Consider the following 21,816-nt stretch of genomic DNA (forward strand, 5'->3'; position numbering starts at 1 on the left):
ACTATCCACGCCCCTGGCACAAGCTAACCACCATAGTATACTCCACGCCATAAGAAATGTTTTTCCGTGATCACATGATGACAATGGCTTTACTCCAGTATGAGCGGCATGTTACATGAAGTAGAAACATTATGAATGAAACTTACTCGTCACTGGCTTTACACATCCTAATGAAGAAAATACAGATAAATAATGCAGTTGTAGGTACACGTTAAGCTTTTCCTGTGATATTTTTGCCCCTCGTCATGTCTACAGATAATTTTTAGATGCTTTCAGACAAACCCTCACACGCAAATGGTTGCCGTGGTAACGAACAACAATACAGTAACGTGCTGACGAATATAGTCTATTTTTTATTTGAGGAATTTCTGTTTATAATTGGCTATTAGGTTTGAACTTATTGGTCCTGTGCTTTTTTTAGTGGCATTCAGTATAAGGATTTGACTGTTAAGTGTTCATAGATTAGTTAGTGGTCTCATTCTCTCTTGCGCTGCTTCACTAGCATGAATGAATGAATGAATGAATGAATGAGCATCATCGGCATCGGGAGTTAACACAGTTTGAGCCTGCAGCTCGATTGATAAGGCTCTGTGTCTACAGACATTTCACCCTCCACTTCAGGTGAAGGTTATAAATGTCTGATAAATCATATTAATATTTTCCAACACATTATTATATTATGTTAATAAAAGACATTGTAGTTCTTCAGAGTCTCCTTGTTCGCTCTGCTTTTATTTTGAAAAACGGACCGTTTTCTTCTTTTGATGTTTTCTGTGACGCTAACACTTCCGGCTGCTCTCTCTTCGCAATGCGGTGCTCGTGTTTCGTCGGAAGAATGGTAAACTTGTTAACACATTAGAGTTCTGAACTGTGAGAGTGTGTCAAGCTAGAGAGCATTACTAGAGGATGGTGGAAACACTTTGATTAGCGCCCTTGGAGAGCGGAATGAGTTTTCACGGTGTTCATGATGATTGTGCTGCTGGGTGCTTGTTGAGAGGAAGAAATAAATTGACACCCATTTGAAACTCTCTGCGTCTTGAATCTTGATCATTAAATCCAAGGGGCCGCTACAGCGAAAACTCATTGCTGCACCAGCCCAGACATCTCTGGTGAGAAGTTGACGCCATCACATCGAAAGTCCAACTTCGCTTGCATCTAGCTCCGGGCCCAGGCAAGACTTAAAATGGACAGTATGCTTTAGGTGTAAAGATGCAATAAGCGACACTGGATGCCAAGGAGCAAAAATGCTAAAAGGGGACAATTTCCACATACGTACACCTACAAAATAACTGAAGAGACTTAAATAATATGTGGTATTATAAGGTCAAAATAACTTGCGAGCTAATTGTTACTTCCTTAACGCTTCCAAAAAAAAAAAAAAAAAAAAAAGTGACTGTTTCAAGAAACTGGCCCATCTGCTTGTGTCGTGTCTATTTATGAAAAGGTTGAGAGGGAATTTTGTTGTTACAGTTTTATGCTAAAAAAATATTTTGATGTCCATAATCTGTTAATGCTTGGCACAAACGTTACTCTGTGGTAAAAGATAACTGCAGCTTACAAGTGTAAATTCAGGCATAGGACAATCAAAGGCTACACTCGACTTAAAGCAGCAGCATAAACAAATAAGATGTCACAAAAAGACACCCCATGCAGGTCTAGCTCACATGAAACAAAGCTAACAGAAAAAGGCCAAGAGATGTATGACCAAGACACCAGAAAACGTGAGAGGATTTAACAAAACCTATGACTCTTGGAAGCTGGTAGCAAGGGAGACTAGGTCAAATTTAAAAACTCTCTGCTCATCAGAAGACCTTAATAAATTACAGCAGGACATTCAAGCAAGGAATGATGACGTAAGCCAGCAGTATGAACCTACTCTATGTAACAGTAACACCACACCAGAGATTGTAAAGAAAATGGATGCCTGTGTTACGCTAACAAAGGACATTTGTGACCTCATAAGTAACCGTCTAGATATGATTAATCAAAATTATAATTACCAACTTGAAAAGGAAAGGGTAAGAGAAATATTAAACAAAGATGAATATGGGTCTGTCTTTGGCCACACTAAAACGGAAACGGTAAGCTCAGCGGAGTCACCGGAAAGATTGAGCAACCATCCCAGCTCAGCCAGTACCCACAGCAGTAGAGTAGATGCTCAAGCAGAACTTGCAGCTAAGTTAGAACAATCAAAAGCCATGAAAGAAATCCAAGCACAGCAAGCACATCTTCACAAGTTAGAGTGTGAATGGAAACTTAAAGAGGCAAAAATGTTAGTAGAAATGAAACAAAGAGTTGGAATTGCAACAACAGTTGGAACGAGAGAACCAAATTGCAGCATTTGCAAGCAGCAAAAGACGTTGCCATAGCAGCAGCTCGTGTGAGGGCATATGACGATTTTGAAGGTTTTGAGAACCATGATGAGGAGTTTAATTACAGCCCCAGCCCTGCTTGCTTCAAAAGGGAAACTGAGATCAATTAAATCCTGATGCTGCATCATTCAAACCTCATCAAGCTGCTCCTGAAGTGACAATGACTCAGGAATCTGTCAGTCTAGCCCAAGCAACCGTCAGCTCATTAAGCATGAACCGCTTGCCAGTCCCTGAATCAACCACGTTCAGTGGTAACCCTTTACAGTTCACAGATTGGAAGATATCATTCATAGCTCTTATTGACAGAAAACCCCTCCCACCAAGTGAGAAGATGTTTTATCTCAAATTATCTTGCTGGAGAGGCGCGTAAGCTGTAGAAGGTTTCTTTTATCGAGATTCCGATAGTGCATACAATGAAGCATGGAAAGTCTTACAAGACAGATATGGGAACCTGTTCATCATACAAAAAGCTTTCTGAGATAAGCTCATGAGATGGGCAAAGATCAACACAAACAACCCGCTTGCACTACAAGAGTTCGCTGATTTTCTCCAAGGCTGTACTGAGGCGATTCCACACGTCAAAGGACTGGCTATCCTCAACGATTGCGAGGAAAACCACAAGTTACTCAAAAAGCTACCAGAATGGATTGTGCGCAAGTGGAGTCGAATTGTTGTGGAGGAACTTGACACATCCGGAAGCTATCCAGATCTTGCATGCTTCACAAAGTTCCTGAACAAAGAGGCACGGATAGCTTGTAACCCTATTGCTTCTCCATTGTTGATGAACTTCAGGGCCACAGATGAAAGATTACCAAAAAGAGCCAAAGCTCTCAACACAAATGCACGAACAAAGAGTTCCGCTCAAGATAAACGAACCAAACGGCAGTAAGCCAAAATCACCTTCCTCCGTCTGTAAAATTGATGCTCATAACATCATCAAATGTCCCACCTTCGCAGCAAAGAGTAGTGAAGACAAAAGGGCATTCATCTGTGAAAATCGGCTCTGTTTTGGGTGCCTGAGGAAGGGTCACATGACCAAAGATTGTAGGAGGCGACACATGCACCATATGCAGCCGTCGTCACCGAACCTGCTTGCATTAAGATAGAAAACAAAGACCTGTGGAAGCAACAACGAATAGCTCCACTTCCACAGAAAACCATGCAAGCTTGGAAACGCACAAGGTCGTATCCCATGCATCAACACAATGTACTTCTGCTACCTCAAGTATCGTCCCAGTCCTTGTGTCTTCAATACATGTGCCACAAAGAGAAGTACTTACGTACGCAATACTGGACACACAGAGTGACTCAACATTTGTCTTAGATGATGTACTTGACAAGCTGAATGTTGATGCCCAACCAGTAAAACTGAATCTGAGTACTATGATGGCTATTGACACAATCATATCTAGCAAGAACGTCCATGGTCTACAAGTTTGAGGACTGCACTCCAAGAACCATACCCAAATACAGCAGGCCTATAGCCGTGACTTTATCCCGGTGGACAAGTCTTACGTCCCAACGAAGGAAACAGAAATCCTAAAAAATGCCTTACAGTGGCCTCATCTCAGACATTTGGCAGAAGAGCTACCACCCCTTCAAGACTGTGATGTAGGAGGTCAGAGCTTTGTGCATCGGCTCACAGTAAAGGAACTGCCAATTCCATCGGCGACAGATGTTCTTAAAGCCCTCGAATCAGACTTCACTGAGATAACTTATGAAGATAAATATGGCCATAAATATGGTTCACACTGCAAGTCCTAATGCTCAATTCAGATTTTTTGCTCAGATCTGATTTTTTGTTTGGCTGTTCACATTACCTTTTAAAATGTGGCCTAAATCTAATTTCAGTGTGAACTGTTACAGGTTTCAAACTAACCTGCATGTGCAAAAGAACAATATCAATCAATCAATCAACTTTATTTATATAGCGCTTTTACAATCACGATTGTGTCAAAGCAGCTTCACAGTGTCAAACAGGATAATATTGCAACAAAATTAGATTTGGCTGTACAGTTGTTCTGGAGAAAACAGTGATGTTATCAGCTTATTTTAATTTATCATATAGCGACAATGTTGGCAGATCCGTATTATATTTTATAGAATTAATTAAAACCTAATTCAGAAATTGTATTTGTATAATTAGTTGAATAACTTTAATCATAATGTTAGTGTCCCCAACTGAGCAAGCCAAGCCAAAGGCGACAGTGGCAAGGAACCAAAACTCCATCAGGGCATGATGGAGAAAAATAAACCTTGGGAGAAACCAGACTCAGTCGGGGTGCCAGTTCTCCTCTGGCCTATTAATGCACTGTGTAAGATTATTATTCTGGCAACCTTACAGGTCAGAAATCATATTAGATCGGAATATTCAAAATTTCAGGGTATCACGGAAGAGACAGGTTTATTTAGGATGGGGCGTCGATTACACAAGAGTATGAAAACATGAAAGATCGGAATTATTGCGCCGGAGACGGGTTTTGAGCATGTCGTGCCGGTGAGGCAAATTCAGAGGAGACACCATTTGAAACGGCTCAGCAGACAGTCCAGGATGCGTTGGTCATGTCCAGGCAGGTCCACCATACGATCCGGACAGGGCCCAGATCCGTGATAAACAGAGAGACTAACATTAGTGTAGATGCCACTCTTTTTATGATGTAACGAGTACATCAGGTGTTATGGGAAGTGTTCCCGGTTCCGGCTGACCTAGTTAATGCAGCCTAACAATCAGTCAATTGATTTGAATAATGAAAGTTAAAAATGTTACCACCACTTAGACAACCAGCCATTGAGTGATGATAATCTGCTAACTATTTCATCACTCCTTTTAGCAGGGAGGGGACCAGAGAAAAATGCGGCCTTTGACATCGTACTTATGAGTTTACACACCTCTTTAATGTTAATTTTGGTGATCTCCGACTGGCGAAGTCGAACATCATTAGTGCCAACATGAATAATAATCTTAGAGAATTTACGATTAGCTTTAGCCAGCACTTTTAAATTTGCTTTGATGTCAGGCGCTCTGGCTCCCGGTAAACATGTGACTATGGTGGCTGGTGTCTCTATTTTCACGTTCCGTGTAATAGAATCGCCAATAACTAGGGCACTTTCAACAGGATCCTCAGTGGGTCCGTCACTGAGTGGAGAGAACCGGTTTGATGTTCTAATCGGAACGGAAGAGTGTTTTTTTGATCCGCGACTATGCTTTCTCATCGTCACCCAGCCCTGCTGCGCGGGCTCAGCTGGAACCAAACAATGAGTGTTCACTAAGCTAGTTAGTGCTGGTGCATAATTGAGACAAATGTTGACATAGATTGACGTAAAATACGCATCATATCCGCTTTGGTTGTTCACACTGCGGCGCATTAGAAAAAATCAGATCTGGGCTAGATTTGAGTGTTCACACTACCTCTGAAGAGGTCTGACTTGGTCACTTGACCCCCCAAAAAAATCAGATTTGGGCCACTTTTGCCTGCAGTGTGAATGGGGCCATTGTGTCACAGAACGATGTTCATTTCATACAGTTCCTCAGTGACAACATCAGGCAGAGGAAAGATGAACATTATGAGATGCCCCTCCCTTTCAAGGGCAACAGTCCATCCAACCTTCCAAACAACAAGAGGCTAGCCACAGTTCCCCTGCAGTGCCTGAAGAAGAAATTAAAGACCAATAAGCAATATTATGATCAATACAAAACATTCATGGAAGAAACAATTAACAGGGGTGATGCAGAGCCTGCCCCTACAACATCTGCAGGAGAGACGGAGTGGTACCTTCCAAATCATAGCATCTATCACCCCAGAAAACCAGACAAGCTAAGAGTTGTATTTGACTGCTCAGCCAAATTCCATGGCGTTTCACTAAATGACACTCTAGTAACTGGGCCTGATCTTATCAATCCTCTGGTAGGAGTTCTTTGCCGCTTCTGGAAGGAGGCTGTGGCGATCATCTGCGATATCGAAAGAATGTTTTATCAGTTCTCTGTCACTCCTGAATCCCAGAATTATCTGAAATTCCTCTGGTGGAAAGGTGGAGATTTGGAGAAAGAACCACAGGAATACAGGATGGCAGTTCATCTCTTCGGAGCCGCCTCATCTCCGGGATGTGCTAACTTTGGCATGAAACATCCGGCCCGGCAACACAAAGCTATCTTTCCACTAGCATCAACATTTGTGAAGAATAATTTTTATGTTGATGACGGGCTAGTCAGCATCCCATTGGTTGAGGAAGCCAAGAAACTGATTACTGAGTCATAGGAGTTGTGCAAAAGAGGAGGCCTACGCCTCCATAAATTCAACTCAAATGAGGAAGCAGCTCTAGCCTGCTTAGATCCCTCAGAAAGAGCGGGAACTATATGACTTCCATAACATTGTCAGAGTGGAGTTGCATCATTTTTCAGATGCCAGCTGTGTGGGATACGGTGCATGTTCTTACCTTAGGTACCAAAATGACAAGGATGAAGTCCATTGCAGTCTTGTGTTGGCAAAAGCAAGGGTTGCACCCTCAAAGGTCAAAAGTATCACAAGACTAGAATTCGCAGCAGCTGTGGTTTCTACGAAACTCAGTGTCATGTTAAAGGGTGAACTTGACAAAGATTGATGAAGAGGTTTTCTGGAAAGACTCCCAAGTTGTGCTTGGGTACATTAACAATGATGCCTGCAGGTTCCACATATTTGTTGCGACTCGTGTTCAGCTGATTAGGGATAACAGTGATCCCAGTCAGTGGCACTATGTGGACACAGCAGAAAACCTGGCAGATCATGCTTCCCGAGGTTTTCGTGCTTCAGACATTCATTCAACAAGCTGGCTGCGAGGACCGAAGTTTCTCTGGGAACGTAAATTACTTCTAACACCCAGCACCCCATCAGAATTACTTGTTGGTGATCCTGAAGTCAAGACAATTCAGGTGCTTGCAACAGAAGTCAGAAACTGCAATGACATCCTCAGGCGTTTGAGTCAGTTTTCCTCTTGGACAACAATTCTTAAGGTGGTGGAGAGAAACAAGAGGCTGGGGTCTAAACAGAAACAGCACAGTGAGTATGTGACTGTTGGGGAGCTTGAGAAGGCATCTGTGTTTGTGAATCAATGTGTGCAACTGCAAAACAAAATAACACCATTAATTTGAGCGAATGAAAAGGCAATAATCAGCACAATGTGTTCACGAAATAGCTTTAATAGATTGTTTCAATATGCAGTGACACACAGATTACTTACCTGAATTTTTTTAATATAATAACATGACAATCAATGACAAATAATGAGATAAAAGTAGCCTGCCAAGCATTCGGCTTCATACTCTTTTGAATTGAATCGGTCTTTGCAACGTTGGTTCGTGTCCAACAAGCTGTGAGTTGTTTGAAAAGAGATGTGTATCTTTGCATGATGACATCAGGAACCTATGAATCGGCTTTTTGAACCGGTTCATTGAGCCGGACTGTGCGAAAAGAACTGGTTCGCGGAAAGGAATCGGACTTTGCATCACTAGTAGTGAGCTTATCAAAAAAATTTTTTTACAAATTAATTAAGCATTTGCCTAGTGACATGTAACCTGGCAAGTATCTTCAATCACCAAATTGCAACACAGACCCCTGTGCTAAAACACACATGTGGAAGAGGCAGAATGGATAAATAATCACTCAAACAATAAAAGAGGACTTCTATAAGCCCATTAATGGCATGTTTGTGTGACGAAGGGTCAGGTTGGTTGGGATCCATGAGCAGTTTATTTAAATAACACAGTATCAGAGAACAAACAGGCTTAGATTGACTCACCAGGCAGAACAGCAGTGTCAGAGGAAGGGCAGAGAGAATTGTCAGAACAGGCATAAGGTCAGGGCAGGCAGCAAACAATCAGAGTCCAGATTCCTGGCAAACAATGAACAAAAGGCCGGCAGAATAGGATCGTCACAAAGAGTAAGGCAGAGTCAGGCCACAGGGAAAATAACGTTTAGTAATGCAGCCGGGGCAAACAAGACTTCGCACTGGCTGTGTATTCAGGGCTAAAGAGTCTGTGTGATGAAGAACAGGTGTGTGCTACTCAGTCCCAGAATGTGGGTGCGTGGGAAATGCAGTCCGTATGAGCTCAATACTCTGGAGAGTGCGACCTCCGGTGGTCGCTGGTGGAAACTTCACCACCGTTTGTGACAGTTTGAGTCACGCTCTTAACGGACTATGTTTTATTATTTCCACTTACCATATTGTGAATAAATGCAATTGAATTAGTTTGTTACATATGGAAGCTATTTATTGTAATAATTATTTGACATCACGTAACATACTTTCACACTTTTAGAATTATTCCTTGGCATCCTCATGTACTAAACTGCATTTTTTAATCGTTTGCGTGCTGGAGGTACGATTATTATTACATCGAGTGCAGAGTGATGTTAACATTTAAAATAGCACTATCAAAGAGTCTCAAGAGGAAAGATAACAGCGAAAATAGGGCATACAAAGAAGAATGGGAAGACATTTTTGCTGGTTGTCTTGTCAATATTTTTATATAAAAAGGAAGCTGAATTTGAGTTGTTATTGTTCACATGTTGTGCTGACGCCCTGCGATACAGGCAGACATTTCAATGGTTTACTGTTCATTTTATCATATCACACATTTCATGACGGCTCTTTTAGAGGCATGTCTAGCGATCTATTACTTCTGAATGTCTTTCAGAACTTTTCAAATTGTAAGTTCTCAATTTATCCAAAAATAAAACACTGCTGCTAAAAATTCTTATTTTTTGGAAGGCAAAATCACTAAAGACAAAAATTATTTTTGGAGCCGGACGCTCTAATGATGAGGCTCAAACTCGAGTCTTTCCGCACGGGAGCCGGACGCTCTAATGATGAGGCTCAAACTCGGAGTCTTTCCGCACGGGAGCCAGACGCTCTAATGATGAGGCTCAAACTCGAGTCTTTCCGCACGGGAGCCGGACGCTCTAATGATGAGGCTCAAACTCGGGTCTTTCCGCACGGGAGCCGGACGCTCTAATGATGAGGCTCAAACTCGGGTCTTTCCGCACGGGAGCCAGACGCTCTAATGATGAGGCTCAAACTCGAGTCTTTCCGCACAGGAGCCGGACGCTCTAATGATGAGGCTCAAACTCGGAGTCTTTCCGCACGGGAGCCGGACGCTCTAATGATGAGGCTCAAACTCGAGTCTTTCCGCACGGGAGCCGGACGCTCTAATGATGAGGCTCAAACTCGAGTCTTTCCGCACGGGAGCCGGACGCTCTAATGATGAGGCTCAAACTCGAGTCTTTCCGCACGGGAGCCGGACACTCTATTGAGGAGGCTCAAATTCGAGTCTTTCCGCACGGGAGCCGGACGCTCTAATGATGAGGCTCAAACTCGAGTCTTTCCGCACGGGAGCCGGACGCTCTAATGATGAGGCTCAAACTCGAGTCTTTCCGCACGGAGCCGGACGCTCTAATGATGAGGCTCAAACTCGGGTCAATCAAAACAATCAGCCGGATTCGGCAGATTCGGGCGCGGGCCAGATATTATCGCTGACGGGACACTTTTGGCCCGCGGGTTGCCAATTGCTGACCACTGACCTACAGAGTCAGAATGAGGAGATCTAACAAATGATTTGAACATTATATGATAACAGATGGAAAAGACAATTTACAGCCAATACAAGCAATTTACCAAAGGAAATCCATGGTTTTAAAGCTTTTTAACAGTTATAGCGCTACCACCAGCAATAAAACATTGCTGCTAAAACTTCTTATTTTTTGGAAGGCAAAATCACTAAAGACAAAAATTATTTTGTCGCGCACAGTCCTCATATGTCTTTATATACATACATGGGGCCTTGGACCAAGACACTGCATACCAATTTACATGTCAATCAGACTAACGGTCAGGTGATTGTAGCCATTTGTAGTTTTTTTAACCGCTTGTAGCGCCACCTAGAGCCCAATTGTCGTGATTTTTTTTTTTTTTTTTTACAGTTTTTTTCAACTGCTTACACACATTTTCCAAAGGTTTCCTCTTTTTTTCAAAACTTAACACACAAATTCAAGAATTCCACACACAAGATGCAAAATGCTTCACATCTCTTTCAAAATGAAACAACACAGTCAAAATATCACAAACATATTTCAAAAGCAAACATTTGTCTTACGTTGTAAACACCTTTACCATAATGTTATATTTTTGATTATGTCATATACACACTGTTATTCAAAACCTAAAGCTCTTCTTTTAAAAGCTCACATGTACATGAATGAATGTAATTGGGAGCTGTTGAATATATAAAGTAAAAACAAAAGCAAAATTAAAACCAAACTTTTTATTTATGTTTTTATTTTATTTTTTGCTCTTTGTGGTTGTAAATGTAGTATTAGTGTACACAGTTTGAAAAGAAAAAAAAAACACATCAAAAATATGTAGTGTTGTAGCATGTAGTGTAAAACCAAACATAATGTGTGTGCTTGCATGTGGAGATGGTTGGGTGTATCTAGGCTCCATCTTTCTTCCGGGCTGGGTCCGGCCACAATACTTCATCCACGTCACATGCTATATTCCCTCTTGCCAGACACCGTGGAAAGAACCTTCTTGTATGGCGTATCCAACCTTGGATGGAGGCAGCATCAATGTCTCCACAACTCCTCTTACTCTGTCTGCATTGTTTGCATCCATTGTCCAAAAGCTATTATTTGACCTTTGGCCTATTTATAGGCCACTACTAAAGTTATGATTGGTTGTTGTTAAGTAAAGCAACAAGTGTTTGCACATGTGAGGAGTTAGTGTGAGGCACTGATGAATTAGTGTGGCATTTTGATTGGTTGTGTTTATAAAAGGAAATCAAGAAACTTCCTGTCAGATTTTTGTGTTTTGCATAGAAAATTGTGTGTTGTGTTTTGCAAAAAGTGTTAAATGAAATTGAAAACTGAGTAAAAGGCCAAAAATTAGTGTATAGTTTTGCAGATTTAGTGTGTGGTTCTGGTGTTTGAGTGTCAGGTTTTAAAAATTGTGTGACAAGTAACAATTTTGTGTGTAAGCAGTTGAAAAAAAACTGTAATGATGTACATCTTTATTTAAACGCTTTTGTTATATAAAATAAAATAAAATATTGTGTGAGAGATTAATCTTTTATTTATCATCGGCACGTTTACCCCTAACCATCATTCAGAGAATTTCATTCCTCTAGAAATTGACTTAATGTGGAATCAAATAAAGTATATCAAATGTGTGTAGTGTGTGTGTGTGTGTGTTGTGTGTGGTAGCGTGTGTGAGTGTGCGTTTGTGAGTGTGTGTCTGTTTTCTGAGTGTAAAAGTGAATGTGTGTGTGTGTGTGTGTGTGTGTGTGTGTAAGTGTGTGTTAGTGTTTGTGATAGTTAGTGTGTGTGTCAGAAAATGTGTTGTGAGAGTGAATGTGTGACAATGTGTGTGTGTGTGTGTGTGTGTGTGTGTGTGTGTGTGTGTGTGTGTTCACTGATTAACTGTCATTGTGTGTATTTTGTAGTGTGGATCATGGAGGAGAGATCAGGATTACTGCAGGACTACACAAATGTACGTCTAAAAACACATTCGCTCGCTCACTCACTCACAACACACACACACACACACACACACACACACACACACACACACAATAAAGGATTTTATTCCCGACCCGACTGATCCAGCTAAATTTAGATTTTGTTTCCAGAATCTATCTTTTAAATTTCCCTTACAGAAAGAGAGACACTGGATAGGAATTGCCCCTGCAATAATTTATTTTTCTTATAGCATAGTAGCCTACTGTCAACACCGTAGCTAAAACAAATATCACAGAAAAATAGGCTAAATCAAATGACATCTGTCACTCAGAATTATAAGAAAAAATGTAAATAAACGAAAACTGCTGACTTAGACGCTAAAATAGCGTTTTTTATATGAATGAATGAATAAATGTTCAACGACGGTCACCAAAAGATCGATCCTCCAAAGGCTGAATGCCTGGCCGACACAGAACAATTTAAATGGCTAGGCTATAGTATTAGTTTATTATTTTTTATGCAAGTTATTTGTAAATTAAACAAAGAAACTACTGTCTTGTTCATTTTCGTTAACTTCAAACGTAGGCTAAATTAAAGAGAAGTGGTTGTTCTGTAGCCTACATTGTTTATTTTTGTAATGCACGTTATAATTTGTAGCTACATTAAACACATTTAGCCTATATATGTTTATATATATTTTTTCTTGTCATGTAATTTAAATGTGTAAATGAAAATAAATTGGTCTATACATTAGCTTACCCTTTTTAAACTATAGCCTATTTATAGACCAATAATATAACTTAAGTTTAACATCAGAAACAACAGAAATGTTAATTATCAGCCAAACCAGAAGAAAACACTTTTCTACACTTTCATTGGGCTGAGCGGGAGAAGCTGGAGCTGGACTGGGATGGGGAATAATGCACAATAGAGACTCTGGTAAGGCCTGAGCGGGACATTATCTTCTGGGATGATCAGGGCATATTTCCACTGTCCGCAGCTTTGAGAGGCTGAATCGGTCGACGGCTGGCATCATGTCATAAAAAGTAGGCTAGATGCATCTGAGATGATGAGTTGAACAAAAAAATGTAGGCCAACTTAAAAAAAACTTGGACGTATATAGGCTAAATGTTTAAAATATATTGTAACAGTTACATTTAACATAAGAAATAAACTGTTAACCAATATTTGCAATTTGACAATATTTAAGCGGCTAGATTTACATGGTCCGGTCTCCCATCGTCGCAGGCTTTGAAGCATGTCAAAACCCAATAAAAAGCTTTAAAAAAAATGTATATATATATATTAGGGCCGGGACTCGATTAAAAAAATTAATCTAATTAATTAGAGGCTTTGTAATTAATTAATCGAAATTAATCGCATTTTAATTGCATATAAATATTTGACCTGAGAACAATGAGAAGTAATTTTTCACATGTATTTTTAGTATACCATTGAATAATGACTGAATACATAAGCTTAATCAACAAAATATTGTTTATTTATTTCAGTCCAGCAGACCAGCGCAATGTTTGCCATTAAGTTTAGCAAAAGCATATTTGTGATATTTGAGGCTCGATGTGCCGCGGTGATAAGGAAATTCCTTGTTGTATAGCTTGCACACAACCGTGCTCTTGACGACGCTTCCATTCTTTCGTTTTTTAAAACAAAATTTCCCATCCACGGGGCCAAGCAAAGCAGTCTCATCAGCTTCTTCGTTCATGTTCTCATGGTTTGTTGTTGTCGTGACTCCGGAGCGCTAGTTGGTGTTCCAGTATAATCGGTCCGTCGAAACTCATTCATTGAAAAACGTTCCGCGGTGCAAAAATAAGTGTGGTTCAATTTTTTTTTTGCGTAATTAATTAACGCGTTAAAGTCACGTAATTAATTAATCTTAATTAACGCGTTAAAGTCCCGGCCCTAATATATATATATATATATATATATATATATATATATATATATATATATATATATATATATATGTGTATTATTATTATATATGCTCCATTTCTCTTTTTAAAATCTCCGCTGTCAGTTGTCAGAACCTGCTAGTCCATTAACGACGCTTGGTTCATTGTTGCCAAGTCTGGAATGGGGCTGCATTTAGGCTACTGTTGCTTTGGGGTGTTTGTAGCCTATAATCCACAGGTTAAGTTGTCTTTACTTACGCAATATTTCTACCGCCCACGCCCCGCGTTTTGGGATATTTTGGCCTATTCTGGCCGTGATTCCGATACTTTTGAATAATAATTGGAGGGGTTTTGTTATTCAGACCTGGCAACCCAATTCCTCGGTTCGCCCTTCGTGCAGCTTCATGCACTTTGAAGGCGTGGCCTGGCCTTCGAAGTGCGCACCCTTCACTTTGGGACACAGCTATAGACAGGATAAGAATTATAAATCAGGCAACAGACCTGAGAGTTGAGCGCTGAGCTACAGATGAGATGAGATTTATAGACAGGATAAGAATCATAAATCAGGCTCAGACCTAATATAACTTTTTAACTGGGAAATCTGATCGAGTGCCGCGGGAATGCGGACCAGTCCAATCCTGTAGTCACCAGTGTGCTATGAATTCTGGGATAGGAAAGGCTGCGACGTTGTGGGAAGGTCCCATCTGCTCTACCCTTCCTTTGCCTGAGAACCGAAGGACGCATTTAGAAGTCGCTCATGAATTGCAGCAGCCTTCGTCGCACCGCTGTGACGCAATCGCACTTCAAATGCGGCCTTCAAAGGTGCAGCTCTCACTTTGGGACAGCCTTCGTAGTGCCGCTATGACGTAATCGCACTTCAAATGCGGCCTTCAGAGGTGAAGCCTTCACATTGGGACAGCCTTCATAGTGCCGCTATGACGTAATCGCACTTCAAAAGCGGCCTTCGAAGTGCGCGCACTTCACTTTGGGACACAGCTAGTGACAGGATAAGAATCATAAATCAGGCAACAGACCTGAGAGTCGAGCGCTGAGCTGCAGATGAGATGAGATTTATAAGCTGTGTCCCAAAGTGAAGGGTGCGCACTTCCAAGGCCATGCACTTCGAAGGCCAGACCAGGCCACGCCTTCAAAGTGCACGAAGTGCACTAAGGGCGAACCGAGGGACAGGGTTGCCAGGTATGAATAATAAAACCCCTCCAATTGTTATTCAAAAGTATCGGAATCACAGCCAGAATGGGCCAAAATATCCCAAAATGCGGGGTGCGGGCAGTAGAAATATTGCTTAAGTAAAGACAACTTAACCTGTGGACTATAGGCTACAAACACCCCAAAGCAACAGCAGCCTAAATGCAACCCCATTCCAGACTTGGCAACAATGAATCAAGCGTCTGACAACTGACAGCGCACGGTCGTGAGGAGATTTTAAAAAGAGAAATGGAGCATATACTACTACTTATACTTTTTTGAGCTTTCTATTGGGTTTTGACATGCTTCAAAGCCTGCGACGATGGGCTGGACCATAAGCATGTAAATCTGTAGCCGGTTAAATATTGTCAAATTGCAAATATTAGTTAACAGTTTATTTCTTATGTTAAATGTAACTGTTACAATATATTTTAAACATTTAGCCTATATACGTCCAAGTTTTTTTTTTTTTTTTTTAAGTAGGCCTACTTATTTTTATTCAACTCATCATCTCAGATGCATTTTTTATGGCATGCCATGCAGCCGTCGACCGATTCGGCCCCGCAAAGCTGAGGACAGTGGAAATATATGGGAAGCCAAACAATCCAAAAGTGGGACGAGTCAGCGGGCTGTTACAGAGCTCGCGCCGCGCGGGCATGTCATCTGCGCGGTTCAATAGACCGAGCCGCGCGGCCGACTCGTCAGCGCAGCGCGGACGTGTTTACTTGCGCTACCCAATGGGCAGCGCGGTGCGAATTAATCCGTTTTTTTTCACGGTCTATGGAACTAATCCTCACCAGCGCTGCAATGAACAATTTTAATCGATACAAGTTCATTTGAAGCAGAAACTTCAATGACTTTGTTATCAATATTATGATATCTATCTATCTATCTATCTATCTATCTATCTATCTATCTATCTATCTATCTATCTATCTATCTATCTATCTATCTATCTATCTATCTATCTATCTATAATTATGGAATTCAGATATAAAAAGCATAAGTATTACAGTCATGGGCGTCGGAAGCAAATAAAAAATGTAATTTACAGTCTACAAATAATAGCTGAATGCAAAACTTCATACAATAGGCTAATAAGATTAATTACCTGAACATATAAACTCTGATATAATTACCAGGAGGTTGGCGCTTCTCAAGAGGAATATGATATTGAAAATCATTAACGTTTCTTTACAGATATTTCCATATAGCGTGCAGTTCAGTATCGACACAACACTGACTTGACTTTTCAAGATAATAAACAAAAGAAAATGCATTTCATCCCCGATTTCATTTGTCTACTGTAGAGGAAAACAATTAAACTTCAGCAGAGAACCAATGTTTGTAAGGAATGAGGGGTTTCTTTATTGTAGCCTATATTTGAGTGCATTTATGGTTCGCGCCGCGCTGTCCATTGGGTAGCGCAAGTAAACACGTCCGCGCTGCGCTGACGAGGCCGCGCGGCTCGGTCTATTGAACCGCGCGGATGACATGTCCGCGCGGCGCGAGCTTTGTAACAGCCCGCTGACTCATCCCACTTTTGGATTGTTTGGCTTCCATATGCACTCATCCCAGAAGATGATGTCCCGCTCAGGCCTTACCAGAGTCTCTATTGTGCATTATTCCCCATCCCGGTCCAGCTCCAGCTTCTCCCGCTCAGCGCAATGAAAGTGTTGAAAAGTGTTTTCTTCTGGTTTGGCTGATAATAACAATTTGTTGTTTCTAATGTTAAACTTAAGTTATTTTATTGGTCTATAAATAGGCTGTAGTTGTAAAAAGCCTACGTAGGCTAATAGACCAATTTATTTTCATTTACACATTTTAAATTACATGACAAGAAAATATATGTATAAACATAAATGTGTTTATATAGCTACAAATTATAACGTGCATTACAAAAATAAACAATAGCTAGGCTATAGAAAAACCACTTCTCTTTAATTTAGCCTACCTTTGAAGTTAACGAAAATGAACAATAGACAGCAGTTCGTTTAATTTACAAATAACTTGCATAAAAAATAATAAGCTATACCATTTAAATTGTTCTGTGTCGGCCACGCATTCAGCCTTTGGAGGATCGATGTTTCGTTGACCGTCGTCAGTGAACATTCATTCATATCTATATATAGGCTATATAAAACTTTATTTTAGCATCTAAGTCAGCAGTTTTCGTTTGTTTGTATTTTTTCTTATAATTCTGAGTGACAGATGTCACATTTGATTTAGCCTATTTTTCTGTGATATTTCTTTTAGTTACGGTGTTGACATAGGCTACAGCCTAGGCTGTAAGAAAAATAAAAGATTGCACGGACAATTCCTATCCAGTGTCTCTCTTTCTGTAAGGGAAATTTAAAAGATAGATTCTGGAAACAACATCTAAATTTAGCTGGATCAGTCGGGTCGGGAATAAAATAATTTATAGCGGCTGAGCACGGAGTGAATTTTGCGCGAGCGGAATGGTGCGGTGCGGAATAGCGGGAGCAGGACGAAAATACAGCGCCGCGCAGATTATATTTTGAAGGCTATTTAAAGAAAGTGTATGGGAAAAAAAGAAACAGCGAAAAGGTTGATAATGGACTGATTCCTCTTCTTGAGATAATGGTTGAGAAATAAATAGCATTTAAAAATTGGGAAATTAAAGTTTATCTTGCTCAGGGCAGGGAACTGGGAACTGTGCGAATGCACTAACGTTGGACGTTTTATTTACTTCTAGCGCTTGCGCTGTTGTATTCAATAGTAGCCTACCCAGGCTACACTTGAGTTACCGACCGCTACCGTCTTTAACTGGAATCTGATCGAGTGCCGCGGGAATGCGGACCACTCAAATCCTGTAGTCACCAGTGTGCTATGAATTCTGGGATAGGGAAGGCTGCGAAGTTATGTGAAGGTCCCATCTGCTGTACCCTTCCTTTGCCTGAGAACCGAAGGGCGCATTTTGAAGTCGCTCATGAATTGCGGCAGCCTTCGTCGCACCACTGTGACGCAATCGCACTTCAAATGCGGCCTTCAGAGGTGCAGCTCTCCCTTTGGGACAGCCTACGTAGTGCCGCTGTGACGTAATCGCACTTCAAATGCGGCCTTCAGAGGTGAAGCCTTCACATTGGGACAGCCTTCATAGTGCAGGTATGACGTAATCGCACTTCAAATGCGGCCTTCGAAGTGCGCGCACTTCACTTTGGGACACAGCTAGTGACAGGATAAGAATCATAAATCAGGCTCAGACCTGAGAGTCGAGCGCTGAGCTACAGATGAGATGAGATTTATAGACAGGATAAGAATCATAAATCAGGCTCAGACCTGAGAGTTGAGCGCTGAGCTACAGATGAGATGAGATTTATAGACAGGATAAGAATCATAAATCAGGCTCAGATCTGAGTGTTGAGCGCTGAGCTACAGATGAGATGAGATTTATAGACAGGATAAGAATCATAAATCAGGCTCAGACCTGAGAGTCGAGCGCTGAGCTACAGATGAGATGAGATTTATAGACAGGATAAGAATCATAAATCAGGCTCAGACCTGAGAGTCGAGCGCTGAGCTACAGATGAGATTTATAGACAGGATAAGAATCATAAATCAGGCTCAGACCTGAGAGTCGAGCGCTGAGCTACAGATGAGATGAGATTTATAGACAGGATAAGAATCATAAATCAGGCTCAGACCTGAGAGTCGAGCGCTGAGCTACAGATGAGATGAGATTTATAGACAGGATAAGAATCATAAATCAGGCTCAGATCTGAGAGTCGAGCGCTGAGCTACAGATGAGATGAGATTTATAGACAGGATAAGAATCATAAATCAGGCTCAGACCTGAGAGTTGAGCGCTGAGCTACAGATGAGATGAGATTTATAGACAGGATAAGAATCATAAATCAGGCTCAGACCTGAGAGTCGAGCGCTGAGCTACAGATGAGATGAGATTTATAAGCTGTGTCCCAAAGTGAAGGGTGCGCACTTCGAAGGCCAGGCCAGGCCATGCCTTCAAAGTGCACGAAGTGCATGAAGCTGCACGAAGGGCGAACCAAGGGACAGGGTTGCCAGGTCTGAATAACAAAACCCCTCCAATTGTTAATCAAAAGGATCGGAATCACGGCCAGAATGTCCCAAATATATCCCAAAATGCGGGGCGTGGGCGGTAGAAATATTGCTTAAGTAAAGACAACTTAACCTGTGGACTATAGGCTACAAACACCTCAAAGCAACAGTAGCCTAAATGCAGCCCCATTCCAGACTTGGTAACAATGAACCATAGACAGTAGTTTCTTTGTTTAATTTACAAATAACTTGCATAAAAAATAATAATAAACTAATACTACAGCCTAGCCATTTAAATTGTTCTGTGTCGGCCACGCATTCAGCCTTTGGAGGATCGATCTTTTGGTGACCGTCGTTGAACATTTATTCATTCACTCATATAAAAAACTTTATTTTAGCGTCTAAGTCAGAAGTTTTCGTTTATTCACATTTTTTCTTATAATTCTGAGTGACAGATGTCATTTGATTTAGCCTATTTTTCTGTGATATTTGTTTTAGCTACGGTGTTGACAGTAGGCTACTATGCTATAAGAAAAATAAATGATTGCACGGACAATTCCTATACCCAGTGTCTCTCTTTCTGTAAGGGAAATTTAAAAGATAGATTCTGGAAACAAAATCTAAATTTAGCTGGATCAGTCGGGTTCGGGAATAAAATCCTTTATAGCGGGTGAGCACGGAGTGAATTTTACGCGTGAGCGGAATGGTGCGGTGCGGAATAGCGGGAGCGGGACGAAAATACAGCCCCGCGCAGATTATATTTTGAAGGCTATTTAAAAAGAAAGTGTATGAAAAAAAGAAGAAGAAAGAAACAGCGAAAAGGGTGATAATGGACTGATTCATCTTCTTGAGAGAATGGTTGAGAAATAAATAGCATTTAAAAATTGGGAAATTAAAGTTCATCATGGTTGCTCAGGGCAGGGAACTGGGAACTGTGCGAATGCACTAAACGTTTTATTTAGCCTTCAAGCGCTTGCGCTGTTGTGTTCAATAGTAGGCTACACTTGAGTTACCGACCGCTATAACTTTTTAACTGGGAAATCTGATCGAGTGCCGCGGGAATGCGGACCAGTCCAATCCTGTAGTCACCAGTGTGCTATGAATTCTGGGATAGGAAAGGCTGCGACGTTGTGGGAAGGTCCCATCTGCTCTACCCTTCCTTTGCCTGAGAACCGAAGGACGCATTTAGAAGTCGCTCATGAATTGCAGCAGCCTTCGTCGCACCGCTGTGACGCAATCGCACTTCAAATGCGGCCTTCAAAGGTGCAGCTCTCACTTTGGGACAGCCTTCGTAGTGCCGCTATGACGTAATCGCACTTCAAATGCGGCCTTCAGAGGTGAAGCCTTCACATTGGGACAGCCTTCATAGTGCCGCTATGACGTAATCGCACTTCAAAAGCGGCCTTCGAAGTGCGCGCACTTCACTTTGGGACACAGCTAGTGACAGGATAAGAATCATAAATCAGGCAACAGACCTGAGAGTCGAGCGCTGAGCTGCAGATGAGATGAGATTTATAGACAGGATAAGAATCATAAATCAGGCTCAGACCTGAGAGTCGAGAGCTGAGCTACAGATGAGATGAGATTTATAGACAGGATAAGAATCATAAATCAGGCTCAGACCTGAGAGTCGAGCACTGAGCTACAGATGAGATTTATAGACAGGATAAGAATCATAAATCAGGCTCAGACCTGAGAGTCGAGAGCTGAGCTACAGATGAGATGAGATTTATAGACAGGATAAGAATCATAAATCAGGCTCAGATCTGTTGCTGGAGATGAGTTTGGGGAAACTGTCAGATCTCAACTCAAGAGAATTTCTGTAAGAATAATGTTAATGTTTTCCAGTGTTCATTATCAGATGAGATTCATAATTCCTGACTGTGATGTTTTCTCTTCATCAGATTATCAGAAGTTGACTCTGGACCCGAACACAGTGAATAATCGCCTCCGTCTGTCTGAGAGGAACAGAGAGATTACACACACTCACACAGTCCATCCGTATCCTGATCATCCAGACAGATTTGATGTGCCTCAGGTGTTGTGTAGAGAGAGTGTGTGTGGAGAGAGTGTGTGTGGACGCTGTTACTGGGAGATTGAGTGGAGTGGTAAAGGTGTGTGGATATCAGTGTCATATAAGAGCATCAGCAGGAAGGGACGGGGTGATGAGTGTCGGTTTGGAGGTAATGATCAGTCCTGGTGTTTGGGCTGCTCTTCCTCCAGTTACTCATTCAAACACAATAACACAGACACTAGACTCCCTGTAGAGCCCATCAGGTGTAGAAGAGATCCCAGTAGAGGAGTGTTTACTGATATCTATAGAGTAGGAGTGTATGTGGATCCCAGAGCAGGAACTCTGTCCTTCTACAGCGTCTCTGGAGACTCAATGAGCCTCATCCACTCAGTCCAGACCAGATTCACACACACACTCTATCCTGGGGTTAGGTTCTGGTCTGAATCATCAGTGAAACTGTGTTGAGGAGTCAGAGCAGACTGATGAGAGATTCTACACATAATGCTTTGAGCTCACGATAAACCACTGACTGTGAGATGATATAGGGGCTCTTATTATATGTATAGATAGATAGATAGATAGATAGATAGATAGATAGATAGATAGATAGATAGATAGATAGATAGATAGATAGATAGACAGATAGATAGATAGATAGATAGAGAGAGAGAGAGAGAGAGAGAGAGAGAGAGAGAGAGAGTAAGAGAGAGAGATAGATAGAGCGAGAAGAAAAACTTCATTTAGATTTTATTTTCAAGAAAACAAGAAAAAATATCTCATGTAATTTT

The 21,816-nt window shown here is 41.3% G+C and overlaps 1 protein-coding gene across 1 annotated transcript in view; it reads left to right on the top strand.

Annotated features, from left to right (window-relative positions):
- Nucleotides 1-21,493, top strand: part of LOC137049211 (NACHT, LRR and PYD domains-containing protein 12-like) — a 64,125-nt gene extending 42,632 nt beyond the window's left edge. The window contains exons 11-12 of the mRNA XM_067427674.1: nt 11,842-11,888; nt 20,919-21,493. Coding sequence (XP_067283775.1) covers nt 11,842-11,888; nt 20,919-21,493 — 622 coding nt within the window. The remainder of the gene's footprint in view (nt 1-11,841; nt 11,889-20,918) is intronic.
- Nucleotides 21,494-21,816: the final 323 nt, after the last annotated feature.

This window comes from Pseudorasbora parva, chromosome 20, assembly GCF_024679245.1.
Source record: "Pseudorasbora parva isolate DD20220531a chromosome 20, ASM2467924v1, whole genome shotgun sequence".
NCBI lineage: Eukaryota > Metazoa > Chordata > Actinopteri > Cypriniformes > Gobionidae > Pseudorasbora > Pseudorasbora parva.